Raw genomic sequence first — 17555 nt, 5'->3', positions numbered from 1 at the left:
AAAAAAAAAAAAAAAAAGCGTAAAAAATATTGATGTGAATTGCACTTAATGATATGTCATTGATAAATGGTGCTGATACGAACACTAGAATATTAATTGAGAAACACGACATATTACAAATACAAACCATTAATTCAAATCCTAAAGATTATATTATTGAAATTAAAAACTTAAAAGAATAAATTCAAATAAGATAAAAAGCAAAGGATTTTCCATTTATTTAAGTATATATATTAGGATAAGTCTGATTCTGATGCACCCGATTGTATTTGAAATTTTACCCAAACGCTAAAACCTGTGGGACCACTCTCTCCCTCGTCTCCTTTCTCTTTATTTATCCTCTTTTCACTTTTTCATTATTAGTATCACCCCACGCGAGCTCTCATCCAACTCTACTCTATTTTTCGCATCACACGTCCACATCAACACTAAACAACATTGAACCTCTCCAAGTCATCCTCATCACTATGATCACTTATCCTGTCGCACTATCATTTACGACTACGACTTGACCTATTTACAAAATAGTCCTTTCGAAAAAAAAAAAACAAAAAAAGAAATTCTATTTTCGTTGGAATTATTCGGAGATTTATTTATGACGTGCTGCTCGATCGTCATCTGGTGCGGACGAAGAAGCCACGGTGGCTGACATTGACTACGGAAACGGCGTCGTCGAACCCGACGAACTTGCATTTTGCACCGTCCACATTTTCCGGGACCAGATTCGTGGTCCGGCGGTACGGTCCGAACCACTTGTTTTGCATGTACCGGTTCTTCCTCCACGGAGGCACGGAGAGCTCCCTGCTCCTCAGCGATCGCTTCGCCACGTTGCACATAACCTTAACCACCTTCTTCAGCTCCTCGCTACGGCCGACGAAGGCCCTAGGCAGAGAGCGGAGAAGCGTCGTGTATTGCTCCGTCGGCCGAGCGATCTCGAACTGGGCCGCGAAGTCGAGCTCCACGATGTACCGGGTGGGGTGCCACGTGGAGGACCCTGGTTGTACCACGTCAATGAACTCGTAGTTCCCGGCAGTGAGCCCCCCGGAGGAGTCCCACCTGGTCTTGCAGATCGCGGCATTGTGGCCCACCTCTCGCAGATACGCCATCACGCTTCGCCGGAAAACGTTTCGGTTCGATCTCAGCAGGCACGAGAACCTCTCCGCCGCCTCCGAAACGTGACCCACGAGCATTTTCCGGTACGAGTCCACCGCATTGACTCCGGCCGTCGATCTAAGAATATCTTCCACCTCTCCGGCAAGTTCGGCCACTGAGTCGACCCGCTTCGAGTCAATATTGTCTGCGTGGCAGTCTGTCAAGCAATCGTTCTCCAGAAAACCGTGGACGAGCTCGGAGAGGCAAGGTGAGTCGTCGTGCGAGTGCTCGCTCCCGCTGCTGACATAACTGAGTTGGGTTTGATCTTTACCAACGAGTCGAGCTCTGACCTTGTCGTTTAGCGGGTCAGTAACTCGCTTAGTCCTACCAAACGCCGCCATCATTGTCGTTCGATCAAGAGCTTTGAAGCTTTAACAGATTTGCATGTTTATCAGGAATATTAATGGAATATTGAAGGATAAGGCCTTTATATAAATAAATAAAAGGGTTTTGAGTTTTTTGAAAAACAGAGAATTTTACGTGAGAATATTCGGAGAAAGTGCGTTGAGTACTGGGGACTTGCAGGGGATTTAATAATTTGACTCGTGGGGAGAGGATATGCGGAGAAGTATCCGAGTCGGACTGTACAGGTGGCAGCATATCCGACAGCACCTGGGGGGATTTATTCGGGATGCCGTGGGCGGAACACGTGACTGGCACGTGGTCAAAAGGTTGGGACTTGGGAGAGAGGGGAGAGGGGATGGGAAATGCTTTTTTGCATTCTCCCCACCATCTCCCCACCATCTCTTCTCTCTTCACTTTTTTGTTTTATTTTTTTATTTTTTTGAAAAAATCAAAATTCAAGTGAAGAGATGGTGAGTAGATGGTGGGGAGAATGCATTGTAGCATTCCTCGAGAGGGGATATATTGCACCGAGGGATTCTTCAATGCATTCTGTGGACCATCTCCCCACCATCTTCTCCCTTCAACTTTTTGATTCTAAAAAAAATTAAAAAAAAATTTAAAGAGAGAAGATGGTGGGGAGATGGTCCACAGAATGCATTGAAGCATTTCACTATTGCACCTGGGGAGATTTATTCGAGTAAAGAGTCTCAGCAGCTGGGGTCATCTCAGCGTCTACCAAAGTTTGACGTGGCCAAAATTTTTTTATTTTTTATTTTTAAATAACGTTAGATATTTTACTTTTTTTAAAAAAAAAAAAAAAAAAAAAATTGAAGGAGAGAGATATTAAAGAAAAATTTAAATTTGAGGTATTAGTACTAAATTTGAGGTATTAACATCAAATTTGAAGCATTAAAAAAAAAAAAAAAAAAATTGAAGGAGAGAGATATTAAAGAAAAATTCAAATTTGAGGTATTAATACTAAATTTGAGGTATTAACATCAAATTTGAAGCATTAACACTAAATTTAAGATGATCGAATCTCTTTTGGGTGATACAATCCTTAAAGAGTTAACCTTACACCCCTAAATTTTAGTTTTGAATCCCAAAGAAATTTTTTTAAGGCATTAAAAATTAAATATTAACTTATAGAAATTTAACTAAAAAAAAAGACAATATTTTTTTTTTTTTTAATATATGTCCGACGGTAGAGGCAGCCGCATAGCAGGACTCGATTTATTCGGGTTGCCGTGGGCAGAACACGTCACTGGCACGTGGTTAAAAGGTTGGGGCTTGGGAGAGGGGAGAGGGATTATATTGCAATTTGCAAGAGATAAGGGTTGCCTCTTGGTGGTTGTCAAGGGTTAGATTACTATTATGTATTAATAAGATTATCTTTAACATTATCGTATCATCTAATCATCATGTACTTTGATTACGGATAGGAATTCTAGCTCCCACGTAGGTAATAGGAGAAAAACGATATTTATTCTTATCTAACTATCACTTTATGTGTTACATGTTCTTAATATTTTAATATTTTAAATTTTTCTGTAATTTGTCATTGGTGGAACCAAGAATTTGTTGGTGTATGGTCCGAACATGTATATATAATCTCTCTATTTACGAAGGATAAATGTCTATAAAATCATTCTTAAAAAAAAACTTTCATTCAAATACAAAAGTGTTACAGTTTGCTATAGACATTAGCAACAATTTTTTTTAAAAAAAGAACTTTGTATCTCCTTCGAATTATGCTCAACGTCATGGAATAAAATTCATCAATTATCATCTTTGTAGTAAAATCCTTAGCAAATTTTTTTTTTCTCAAATATAAACTATCAAATGATTTGTAAGAAACTCATATTCCATTCTACTACGTAATCTAAATTTTACAAATTTCATTGCAAAAAAAGCTCACTCAATAATAGCAGTAGAAACAGAGAGAGTCAATACTAGACGAATTAGTCAATCAAATTATAGATCTTTGACTTTTCCAAATTTGCTAATCATCTACATAACTCAAATAAAGTTGACATATTCTGAAAATCTGAATCTTTTGGCACATGAAGTTAATAATGATTCAATTGAAATCTCAAATTCATTTTTTCTTGCTTAGTGAAACTCGAGAATAAAACTTCTCAATTAAGTTGCGTATATCATCAATTTCAAATGATTTGTATGCATCTTTAGGGCTTAAAGAAGCACTTAGAATAAGAAATTATATTGTATGCTCACTAAATCTATTATTCAATTCTTGTAATTGAAAGTCTGTTGCAACAGTAAATACATCAATTCTAAAATGATGCTCCATTGTCATTGAAGATTCTTCATTTTGGCAACGAGGTTTACCTCAAGCAGTGTAACAAGCATTCATATCAAGAACCGCCTCTTCATTTCTCAACTTCTAAAGAAGTATTTTTGTAGTTGAAACTACACTCATAACATTTAAAATGTTTTGAGAATTTTGTTATAAAGCTTAGTGTAACGCTCCCAAATTTGGCCTTGACCAGTCTGGTAGAGTTACTGGCAATTACCCTAGTTTAGCTAACTGGTAGCTAAATGAGGAACCGCCCCTCTAAACATCATCAGAGTTAATGCATAGGAAGGTGAAATAAATCTAAGAAGTCTATGTTGTGACAATTACTCACCTAAATTAATAGGCAAATAATCGCTATGTTTTACTCGCAAGTGCATAAAATCAAAATGATAGTATAGTAGGCAAATATAAGATCATTCCCACGAAGATTAGTAAATTATTCCTATTTAATAAATTATTCCTAATTAATTAATTAATTATTCCTTAGAATGTATTTTCCTATTTAATTAACGGTTTAAAAAAATTTGTCACTAATTGAATTAAAATAAAGAAATAAAATAGAAGATTAACTAAATTAAAAAGGATTAGGGTTAAACATAGGCATGCTCATATCATAATCGTGCTCAGTCAACTGACATGTCGTACGTTTTTAAGGAAAGTGGTCGTAAATGTTTACTTATATCGTGCGCTCACTTGAATCCTCCGACATCACAAATCCCTATTATAACAAAATGTTATACATCGTTATATGCAGTACTAGAGAACTCTCCGAGTGACACAATAAGTTTTACCTAACATAAATGGGTCGCGGAAACCCTAAGCTCACATATTTGGGTCACTGGGCGTACTTCCTACTCCCAGGGCGAACACTCGGTGCCATGGGCATACGTTCGGCCAGAGAGTGGGAATTCTTAGCCACAGGCCCAAACATGGTCTTATGCTTCTAGGGTGTGGTAAATCTCATCCTAGGCTCCTAATGGACACATGTAAAGTACAAAACATGCTAAGAGCAAACTTTAAAGAAATCAAAGGCAGATTTAAAACTTTTCAAAATTATTCTTGGTTTTGTAAGAAAATGAGTGCAAGAATTTGCCAAAGCATCTTTAAAACTTGTAATACTAAGAAAGCAGTAACAAGATGAAGGATAAGGGAATGAACAAGAAACTACCTTGATGATGGCAAAACTCCACCAAGGCTTCCTCCTTCTCCAAAATCACTCCTTACTCTAGGGTTAATGTTTATTGGTGTGAGGAGAGGCTGAGGGATGAAGGCAAGGGTTTATATAGGGGCTTGGGGCGTGTCAGCAAACGTTCGGGTACTATTGGGCGAATGTTCGCGTATTATTACCCAATGGATAAAATGGCTCAAATGTACGTTTAAACATTAGCCACTAGCTCAAAGATTGGTCAATGTACACTCATGGTGGTCCCTCTAGCGTACACTCACACTTAGGTTAAGGGAGTACGTTTAGGTGGTCTCCCGAACATACGTTCAATCAGAGAATGGGTGTTTTGGGTTTTGGCTTAAAAGGCTCAAGGAGTTGGGCTACTCACAAGGGATTTGGGCCTTGGGTTATGAAATCTTGCGTTAAGAAAATATTAGTCGCTTTGTAATAGATTAGTAATATTACCTTTTAAAAACTTGTGTTTTATTGGGGTATTACACTTGGCAAAGAGAATTAGTAAATTGTCTAGCCCAATGGCAGCAAAGAGGTGAGTGTAATAACCCAATAATAAATTAGGATAAAGGATGCCCTATTTTGTATCTATGTTTCATGGTAGAGTTGGATTAGGCTTAAGTCCCAAAATTGGTGAAAGTGGGAATTTTAGACCCTTAGGGTGAATTTCTGCGTAGATCGTTCGAATTGTAACACCCAAAAATTTCAAACGCATGAAATAATAGGAAAATACTTTCAAAATGCATGAAGTAAAATATCAAAAATGATTATTTATGAATTATTTAGATGCCTTCAAAATACAAAATTAGAGTTTGTTAAGGGGTCGGAAACGAACCAAGAAGACGTAAAGGTTAAGCTGCCACGAGGAGCTCGATTGAACAAGGTGCACAGCGAATGTACACTGTCAACATGCTGACGTGGCAAAAACTTGGAGGTCAAGTTGCTGACATGGCAAAAATTAAAATAAGAATAATTATTTCACTTCATCATGATCCTTCATTCCTAGTAATAACTATTCTTTTTCCAATTGAAATAATCATTCTACGTGATTTCAAATAACCCAACAAGAGAGAGAAAAAGAAAGTAGATAATGAAGTTGATAATCTACTAGAATTTGTATTAAAAAATGAGTATGCAAAATAGAAAAGAGGGTTTTTTAAGCGGCTAACATAGCTCTTGTTACTAGAGATGCTCTAAACATACACTACACTACACACCTCCATTCCTCATAACTTTCACTTCCATCAGCACAATAGATAAGAGTTATAGAATGACATTATATATTTCTTATTTATACTATTGAGTATTGTCTTACTTTCCTGAAAACTTTATCCATCACTTTCTCTGGAAAATTTTTCTCAACCAAGAGTTTGAAGGGTTTATGGGGTCAAATTAATGAGACGACCAGGGTCATTGGCTTTCTTTCTTGCTCATACCCAGATCATTTCTCTTTTGATTTCTTGGAGTTTTTGAAGTGATATATGTGATTGCTGAGCAACTTTGATTTTTAATTTCCGACAATTTCACAATACTTTCAAATGGTTATGGTCATTTTATTGTGTATTTGTTTATTTATTTTTATTATTATTATTTTTTACATGTTCGCACAAGGGAGATAAATGGGGGAGGAAAATTCGAACTAATGACCTCCGCTTCGTGAGGCGTAGTTCCCAGCCGATTGAAGATGTAAGATCAAAATGGGTTTTGGATAACATTAGTGGACTGGGGTTAGAATTAGCTCTTCTAAGCTCTAGCTCAACTTGGTTGTTGAGAAAATGTGGGAAAGACAAAGAAAATTAGACTTGTGGGTAAATAAGGGGTTGTTTGCCCTCTCTCGATCCCTCCTTCCGCCACTAGCCCAAGGCTTTGACAAAAACATTTTTTACTGCAATAGTTTTAGTTAATTTGTCGTCTTTTATGTGGCTTTTAACTAATATGTAAAGTCACTTAAAACATGCTACATCAGCAAGTGTGATAAATGAGTGTGAAACCTATCGTTGGAGATCATCTCATCTATCTTCACTTTGAAAAGCTTCCATAGGCAGAGTGTTCCAAATAATATGTTTAATTGATCGGGGATTAAGCAAGCTTTTTAAATTTTTTTTAATCAAATATTAAATGAGTTTTGTTAGCTTTCAAAGAGCTAAGTTAGCTCGGACCAATGCCCATATTACGCTTGGAAAAGAATATTTATACATATTGCACTGTGGCATAGTTTTTTTTGTTTTTTTTGTTTTGTTTTTTTTTTTTTCGTCTTTCTCACCATTTATGCATTGTTATGTAGGAAATTATATAAAAGTAGAGAAATTCTACCCTTCAAACCAATGTACTCATTTTTTTTTTTTTTTTTAAACAATGTACTCATTTTACATTGGCTAACATAGTATGTTTTAATTGGTTTCTCATGTATATTAACTACAAAAAAAATAAAATAATTCACTTAAAATATATTACGTCAATCCGTATGAAATGGGTGTAAATAATAGCATTACTCATAAAACAGAACTAGGATCCTCCCCAGTTGAAAACTGGTCCAAATAAAAAGTGAAATCACTATTTTACCCTCGTGTATTAACTATCCAGTTCCTCTAAATTTTTTTCAATCGGAGGGAATTTGGTCCCATAAACCTATCCATGACATTGATAGACCCAGTTGCCTAAATAAAAAAAATTTTATCCTTAGGGTCTGTTTAAGATTGCGGTTGAGAAAAATAGTTTTTAAATAATAAAAAAAAAGGTTATTTGGCAAAAGCTTCATTTTTAAGCTTTTGCCAAATGTGAATTTTGGCATTTTTTTAGGTTTTTTGACCTTCAAAAGCGCTTTCAATTTTTTTTTTACCAAACGAGTGTTTTTTTTTTTTTTTTTTTTTTTCAAACTAGCTTTTATTGTGTTAAATGCAATTTTGAAGCTCTTAAATGCAATACCAAACAGGCCCTTACTTTTTTTTATTTTTTATTTTTTATAAGCAAATAAGCAAATAAGGGAAAAGGGAACGGGGAATTACAAGGTGGGTGGCCAACCCAAACAACAGCCCAAACCAAACCTAATAGCAAAGCAGAAACAAGAATTGAAAACCAAGCAAGGTAACAAGAGGGAATGGGTCAAACAATGACCCGGCCCTATAAAAGTACCAATGCAGCCACAAAGGGCTGCTAATAAAAGCAAAACAAAGAAATCCAAAGAAATCTTTGCAAGCAGAACAGAACCTGCGATGCAAAAGGCCAAAAAAGGGGCACCAACAGACGGCCACACTATAACAGAAAAAAATAAATATAGACAGAAAAATACATAAAGCAGGAAAAGGCAAAGACAAAACAGCAACATCAGAGACTGAAGCAGCCGACAGCCGAGAGGATGGGCGGAGGAAGACGCTGCACGACGGCTCGTGGCGTTCACGCTCCCGCGAGTAAGACCAACTCTCAGGCGCGTGGGGACCACGTACCGTCGTGTAATGGCCAGACAATGACGCAGTCGACGCTGGCAGGAAGCAAAGGGTCCAAGGATCATGGAGGAGGGGGTGTGTCTGAGGATGTGGCTTCCTGAAAATGCTAGATCTAATTTAAAAAAAATCAGATCCAAAATCTTCAGAAAGGAAGCGGATCCGGGGCCGAGGACGACGGTTGGAGGCTGAAACTGAGCAGCTGAATAGGCTGATGGGTAAGTCCTCCGAAGAGGCGGATATAGCCTCCAAAGAGGTGCAAAAAGTATCTGAGATAGACAGGGGAGAGAAAAGGAAAAAGGAAGGGAAGGAGGGAACCGTAGTTCCCTCCCCCATGGGCTACCGAAAAGGAAAGTTTTTCCTCAGTAAGAGGAGAGAGGGGAGAGCTCCGAAAAAAAGTGGGATCTTTTTAGGGCAGATAACAGGCCCTTACTCTTGTTTGGGAAAGAACTTGGTAGATGATTTTTGGCTTGAAAGCAATTGATGTAGATAGAAGTTTTGAATTTTTGTATGAAAAAATTGAAAATTTTTTGTTTTATAGTAAATTTTTTATTTGAATAATAATAATAATAAATTATTGATGTGATATAAAAAGTAAAAATGTTTGAGAGTTGAAAAAAAATAAATGGACTTTGACAGGTCCATTGCCAAACGAGCCGAAATAGGATTCTCTCAATTTTCAAATGAAATTGATAGTGTCGAGTTAGTGTTTTTTAGATGAATAAAATTGTCATTTTAATTTTTTAACAATTTTATCCTTTTAAAATACACTAACGGGATATTATTCATTTCAAATGCAATGTAGAGGATATTTTCCAAATGAGCCAAAATTTTGGTAAAGTGTAATTAAGACAGAAATATAGTGGACTATGCCAAGGTTGGGCTGAGTTCTTGACCATTGGTTGCTTATTTTGGGCCCAACTCTATTGACACTCTCTTCCCCACTTAGGCCATGTCTTTAATGGCACACAAAACAAGTTTTTGCTCAGAAAAAACACTTTTTAAAAAAAAAAAAAAAAAAAAAAAACTATTTTTATTAATTGTTTGCATGTGCTTAGATCTACTTGATTAGTTAATTGGCATAAAATACTCTCAGCGTACTATATAAAAGTAAGCCTCTAGAGTAACATCAAAGCTTACCTCTAATTAAGTTGACATAATTTTTCCAATTTTGAAGGAAGACACAAATCAAAAGCCCTCCATTGTAGTCCATAAGGGTAGCTTAATCAGCTGAAAGACACGTATGGTGAAGCACAAGCTATTAGTTTAAATCTCTTTTTTCTATTTTCCTCCATTTGTGTGGACATATAAAAAAAAGGAGAGGGGTAATTACCTTTTCCCTCTCATCAGCTATAACGCATTGTCAATTTCCTCATCATGAACTGCCAACCTTACTACCTAACCCCATCATACTACTATTTTCTTCTAAAAACCCCCATTCCGTTAGTCAAACTCGTTAAAAAATTTGAAATGACCTAAATACTAACTTTATAAATAAAAAATTATTATTATCATTATTATATCTTTTAAAAAAAAATGACCCATCACTAAGGTGACCCATGGCGGGTCACAAAGTGACCCACGTTGGGTCAGTTGGTGAGGGGGGAGGGAGGGGGGGTAATTACTTTTTCCCTCATCAACTATAACGCATTGTCAATTTCCTCGTCATGAACTGTCAACCTTACTACCTAACCCCATCATACTACTATTTTCTTCTGAAAACCCCAATTTCGTTAGTCAAACTCGTTAAAAAATTTGAAATGATCTAAATACTAACTTTATAAATAAAAAATTATTATTATCATTATTATATTTTTTAAAAAAAATGACCCATCACCAAGGTGACCCAAGGCGGGTCACTTGGTGATCCACGGCGGGTCACAAGTGACCCACGTTGGGTCAGTTGGTGACCCTCCAGTGCCATGGGTCACCAAGGTGACCACGATGGTCACATTTTTCTTTTTTCTTTTTTCTTTTTTTTTTTTTTAAAAAAATTAATTTATATATTTATATTTTTGTTTGAATTTTTTATTTGGGGTTATTTATGTCTTTTAATGAAATTTAACGTTTAAAAGAGAATATTCCATTCAATTTAACGAGTTTGACTGACGGAAGGGGGGTTTTGGGAAGAAAATGGTAGTCTAATAGGGTCGGACAATAAGGTTGACAATTCATGGGAGGAAATTGACAATGCGTTGTGGTTGATATGAGAAAAGGTAATACCAAAAAAAAAAAAAAAAAAAAAACCATCTATCATTGGGAGAAGGATGCTTTTCATTTTATTGAGCCAATTCCTTATTCAATAGGGGCAAAATTGTTTTAAAAAATAAAATGACAATTTTACCCCTTTTAAAATGACAATATGGTTTATCATATTCCCTATTGAGAAGTAGCACTTCCTCTATCCAAAAACCTCTCAAGTCTTTTGGCTTTGTTTGACAGTACTTTTTGGATTGTATTTTTATGAGTATAAAATGGTTTGAGTGGTTTGTTAACACTTTTTTTTTAAGTAAATAATAAAAAGCTCTTCCAAAGAGCATTTCAAACAAAATATGGATTCATGGCGGGTAGCTGTCCAAATTGCTTGGAGCAGTTATTGTGAGAGAGCTTATGTGAGGTCGAGCTATCCAAATAAATTTTGGACTATCTAGCCAAGTAATTCTAGAAGTCATTTTTATGTCCCTAAAAAAGTATGTGGCTTTTAAAATCACTATTTGATCCCCAATTGGAGATTCATGGAGACACGATCTAATAATGATTAATTACAAGCCCAATGATAATTTTAAGAGCCATATCATATTTGGAGGAACACATGAGTTACACAAGAGTGACTTCTAGTATTACTCTATGTGACGAGTAATTCTAAAAGTCATTTGTGTGTCTTTCTCGTGTCACTTCAAGAATAAGGTAGTTTTTAAAATTACCATTTGATCAACATTCAATAATGATCAATTACAAGCTTAATGGTGATTTTAGAAGCCACATAATTCTAGCAATAATACAAGAGAGACACAAGAGTGACTTCTAGCAGTATCCATATCCGATCGCCTATCAAGCAGTTAGGTCCCACATGAACTATATCATAATAACTACCTAAATTGCTAACAATTTTGAATACTTAATTACTGTAGATCTCAATCTTATCAGAGATTTTTGAACTTTAAAAGCATTGGACTTCAACTTTCACAAAATTGGCTAGGCTAACCGTGGCTCACCTAGGCCCATCATATTTGGACCATTAAACAATGTAGTAATCTATCTCAACTTTGGACTTTCTTCAAGGGGCTAGATTAAACGTAGGCCCCAGTCCATAGCCCAATGTGATAACCTATATTCTTTCTTGAATTCGGAACTAGAAAGTATAAACTACGGGCTCCGTTTGGTAATAGACTTGGCCCAAGTCTATTTTCAAATAAACACTTTGCGGTTTCAAATTTTCAAATTTTGTTTTATTTAATTACCTACAATTCCGATTTTTAAATTGCTCGCCCCTGTCACAGTTTCCATCAGTTTGATAAAGGTTTCTTACTTGACTGCTTATGGCCTTTGGGTTATTGGATTAATGGTATTTAGTACACTCTTATACGGTTGTTATATAATTTGATAACGTAATAGTAAATCAACAATTATAAAAAAAAGAAAGGGATAATTTCACTTAGGACTCCTAAATTGTCACGCGTTTTGAGAATATCCCCTCAAATTTCAAAAACTCTCAATTTTACCCTCAGAACTTTCAATTTGATGCAATTGACCCCGTACTTTAGCTTTTTCCATTGAACCCTAACGAAAACCACTAAAGAGACTAAATTATTCTCAATTTTTTTTTTTAATTTTTAATTTGAAATTCAGCGTAAATTTAGAATTTTTAAAAAATGGCAGGGGTATAAAAGTTATTTTATTACTTTTAACGTTTAGAAATTTATAGAGGGGAGGTACATCGCATCAAATCGAAAGTTTACGAGGTAAAATTAAGAGTTTTTTAAATTTGAGAAGTCTTCTCAAAACGAGTGGTAATTCAAGACTATCAAGTGAAGTTCACCCCTCCCCCCGCCCCCAAAAAAAAAGTGCTGACTTCATATTCAAAATGAGAAGAAGCCCAAATTAATAAGTGAAATAACCTAATTAAGGTTAATTTTCTGTTTAGGCCTTTTTTATCACTGGTTTATGTATATATATATATAAAATTTGAAGAAGGATGGGAGGAGGTGACCACTGTAGTTATTCTATCTGGATGTGGACGTGACTATAGTAACACTAACACATATAGAAAATCCATTTTCTTTGTAAATTTGAAGAAGGATGGGAGGAGGTGACCACTGTAGTTTTTCTATCTGGATGTGGACGTGACTATAGTAACACTAACAGATATAGAAAATCCATTTTCTTTGTAAATAGTTATGGTTTCTTAGCCCCTTGGAGTGCAGCAACATGTCTAGCTAGGGTGCCTAATTTTGATACATTCAACAATGTTGTCGAGACATTTAATGCTTCATCAAGCATGGGACAACCTAATGCTCCCTATATTGTTGCTACATGATGCTATAAGTTTATTATGTGATGTATCAAAATGTAATTCTAAAGAGAAGTTGTATTTTTCAATTTTGATTTTTAGTCATATATATTTCAAATTTATTATTGAATCTGTAGGATCGATATAAATGAGAGGTAAAAGAAAATTTGCAAAAGAAAATGCATTGGAGATGGAGGAATAGAAGGTCTCAATTCTAAATACTAAACTTCCCTTTCATGTCTATTCTATTGAGCTGATGTGATTCCTCTTGGTGTTCTTTTGGTCTTACGTGTATATGTTTTCTAAAAAAGCAACAAAAAAAAAACTTACCTCACCAGTCCCTAAAAAAATAAGAGCAGTAAATAATATTCACGTAAGGTTAGAAAAAACTGTATATTTCTTTTTTAAATAGAAGTCGATCTAAAACTTAATAGAAACTATCACATCAAATTAAATAAGAATTGAGTAGATAGCATTACACTCTATCAAATATTTCACAACATTGGAGGAGAAGTAAAAAAATATTGAAAAAAAAAAGAGTAAAGTGTTATAATTGTGAAACTACCTTACATCCCCCTACATTTACATTTACATCCCCCATGATTGCTACATGCATGATATTACATCCCCCTACATTGCTACATGCATGATATCTCCATACTATGTTACCAAAAAAAAAAAGGAAAAGGAAAACTATCTTTTTTCTCATGAACTACAACGTCTTGACACTTTGTCCCTATGAACTACCGACTGTGACACCCAACCCCCATGAACTACCATTTTATGTCAAAAACCCCTATTCCGTCAGTCAAAAGTGTTAACTCAAATGGTCTACCCGTCACTTTGCCCCATGAACTACAATTCATTGTTACTTTACTCTCATGAACTACAACGTATTGTCACTTTGACCGTCTAAGTTAAAACATTTTACTAACGGAATGGGCCTTTGACTGACAGAAATGGCTTTTGGGTATAAAATGATAGTTCATGGGGGACGAATGTCACAGTTAATAGTTCATGGGATAAAATGAAAATGTGTTGTAATTGACGAAGAGAAAATGTAGTTTAAAAAAAAAAAAAAAAAAGATATCTCCATTTTAGAATCCTATTAATGTTATCTAAAAAAAAAAATCCTATTAATGTTTCTTCACTTTTAAGGACTTACCCTAGCAAGGAGAGCCGTAAAAAGGGTCAGCCTGTCAGTACAAGGTTAGTAGGCAAGGGTATACCTTTTAACTTAATTAGACTAGTGTAGGAGAGTGCTGGGGGTTGTACTGCCACTTTTGCTTAATAATTTGGCGGGTGACAGGTTTGGGATCGAATATCGCAATAAAACACGTTCGAAACTATTGCTATGTCACTAGCTCGGTGTTCACCAGTGCCTTTAATGAGAGGGCCAGGGAAATTGCAAAAAATTTCCAAGAAAAAGCTCTTTATCCGAACAGAAAATCTAGACCGTGGGCCTCTTGCGTGGGCAAAGAAGTTTCACATGCTGCTAGAGAGGTGCATTAAAAGATTTCCAATATATATATATATATATATATATATATATATAAAGATGCAGTATGATAAGGGTAGAAATAAATTATTCCGATTTTTTTTTTTTTTTTTTTTTAATAAATTTCCTCCTATTAACCAACCAATGGGTGGTCGTTTTTCTTAACTTTTCTTAGTGAGCATTGAGTAATGCTAGAAAGAGGACTCTAGTTTCTTTCGAGTCTTCTTAAATGTGACATAACTTTTAAAATTATCATTAAATTTAAAATGATTATTATTAAATTTTATTTAATTTGTAATTTTAAAAGCGACGTTATGTTTAAGAGGATGAAAAAATGATTTCAGTTATCCTTCTAGCATTACTCATGAGCATTCAGACAAGAGAATAATTCCCATCCTCTCCACTCTTTTTCATTAAAAACCCATAAACATATTAATGAGTATTGTCCTCATTTGGAATCACACTCTCAAATATATCTCTCTTCATGATAAAATTCTTACACAATTCTTGCAGGGAAGTGATTTTGTTACTAAATTCATTTCCTATTTTTGTTATTAATTATTAGATGGTTTTTTTTTTTTTTTTTTTAAGGAATATTATGAATATTCATTATCTTAAAAGATTCGTGAACAAATCACACAAGCAGGAAGAAAAGTTTCATCCGTACAATATCACCTACATTTGGTAGGACATCTCCCAACCAAGTAGACATAGTGACATGAGTAATAGCTAATTTTGCGAGTATACGTGTAGCATTATTGGCTAAGTACAGTAGATGGTCTAAGTACGATAGATGGTAGCCAATTATTAGATGGTCTAAGTACACTAGGGTAGCGAATTATTAGATGGTCTAAGTACACTAGGGTCAAAAAAAAAAGTTGTCTTCAATCGCTTTAGCAACTTCTGCTCTATAATAATGACTGTAGGGCTATTAAAAGAAAAAACATAATTAAATGTAATTAATGTTGAGGGTTGAGGTTGGAACAAAAGTGAGTTTTGTGATACAGAAATGTCACGTATCCCCTGCAAAGGAAACAAATTTCTTTTAAACTGATCAGTGTGAAGAAAATTTCCTTTAACATATTTTAATAAGTGACAAGTGTTATTTAACATTTTTAAATTTTTAAAAAATTAATATTTGGATTCTTAGATTAGTGGAATGATAATAAATTAATATTAAAGTATTAAAGAATATATGTGAGAGATGATACTTGTCACTTATTATAGAGACAGAATTTTCTTTCAAATTGAATTGGAATGAAGAAAATTTCCTGAAATTTTCGTCCCCCTACAAATATCTCACAAAGCAAATATGATAAGGTTTAGTAGTCATTAGATTAACTTTGTTAAAAAATAAATATTTAGCGACTATTAAACTTTGTCACATCAACTTTATGAAATATTTGTGAAATGTTTATGTGATATGCAGTATATGCATATTCATAAGGTAATAGGATCTTTACATTCCAAACCAAATTGATAATATGGTCAGAATTTAAAGGTAGTATATTTACAAGCATCTACAACAAAATATGCATTTTAGCTAATCAAAAAGCACTATTGTTTTACTTTGTCTTCTACTTTTTCAATACAAACTCTAACACATTTTTTAAAATATTAATTTTCATTATTTTTTTAAACCACCAATAGAGAAGAGACATAAATGATTATACCAAAAAAAAAAAAAAAAAAGATAAACGGAAAATCCTAACATAAAGGAGACATTACAAAAAATTGAAAGTTTACTACTATAAATTGTGAGTTTTTAAACATTAAGAGAATAATTTTAAAACGAGTAAAAGCTCAAAGAATTTTGTAAAATTTCTCTGTAGTATAATATCATATAGGCTGTTAAATGCACTTTAAATTTAAATGACAACATAAATATCATTTATTTAAAATAAAAGAGAAAAGAAGTAGGGAGCGCAATTTGACTTGAAAGATGTCAATTTCTTCATTTCCACGGTATAGTGGGGGGATTGCGCCGCTAGTTTTACAAAGCTCTGGTTTTGGACAACGCACCGACCCATTGATTTTTTTTAAAATAATCTCTAATTTAATAACAAATAAGGACAAAGCAAAGGAAAGAAGATATTATAGAAATTTGTTACCCTAATTAAATAATCTTAAAAAGTGCAAATTAAAGACAAAGCACTCCACCATCACCTTATAACAATTTATTTTAAAATACTCTCTCTCAAGCATACACTTAAGAATAATGCTAAATGTCACCGTCATGTCTTTTTTTTGTCTGTTAAATTATCAGTTGTTCAAAAAGTTTAAGTTGATAGGAAGATGTAAATTTAATCATTTAATCAACAGTACTTTAATACTCTCCCTCACGTATGAGCTCAAACTCTATTTCAATGAATGGGGCACAACAAGTGAAATATTTAATTTAACTGTAGTGATTTAACCGAGTCAAGGTTCGATCACATGACATTTAGCTCTGATACCATGTTATATCATCAATTGTTCCAAAAGCTCAACACTTTAACACTATCCTCCCAAAACCGATCGATGTGACTTTTAAAATTACTATTAAATCAAAACCTAATAGTAATATTTTATCATAAATTCAATAGTAATTTTAAGAGACACATTAATTTTGAGACGACACAAAGAAGATACAGGTCTTCCTTTTCACATTACTCTACGCTTAGTTGTATTACTTTATGAGAAATTGTAAGAATATCAAATTTTTTACCAAAAGATGGGTACCAAGATGATGTGAAGCTTATTAATTAAAAAAGAGAAACACTACGGATATCAATGAATAAACTCCATATCATCTTGATATTAATATCTTGATGAAAGATTCGGTACCCCTACGATCTCTTGTCATATATATATATATATATATATGGTAATACAAATTTGTACAAGTTAGGTAGTTTAGTTTAAAATGTAGGACAAAGTAGAGACCAAGAGATGAAAATCCACACAATTTGTGAAGGGTGGTTTCATGTAGATACAAGATAGCTTAAGTAATATGCAAATATTTATTTCATCGTTTGTCTATGTCCACTCTATCTTCACGTTTCATAATTGCTCATATGGTTGTTGTTGTTGTTGTTACAACGTCATACATGAAGCATTCTTTCTCTCTAATGATA

General features: G+C 34.3%; 1 protein-coding gene across 1 annotated transcript; it reads right to left on the bottom strand.

Moving 5' to 3' along the window:
- Positions 1–217: 217 nt before the first annotated feature.
- LOC132167238 (sulfate/thiosulfate import ATP-binding protein, putative (DUF506)) lies at positions 218–1649 on the bottom strand. Its single transcript, XM_059578147.2, has one exon. It carries the CDS (start codon positions 1494–1496, stop codon positions 615–617), a length of 882 nt encoding a protein of 293 aa, XP_059434130.2. The 5' UTR covers positions 1497–1649; the 3' UTR covers positions 218–614.
- Positions 1650–17555: the final 15906 nt, after the last annotated feature.

The sequence above is a fragment of the Corylus avellana genome, chromosome 2 (assembly GCF_965113065.1).
Source record: "Corylus avellana chromosome 2, dhCorAvel1.hap1.2, whole genome shotgun sequence".
Classification (NCBI taxonomy): Eukaryota; Viridiplantae; Streptophyta; class Magnoliopsida; order Fagales; family Betulaceae; genus Corylus; species Corylus avellana.
This window is presented reverse-complemented; position numbering and strand designations above follow the sequence as displayed.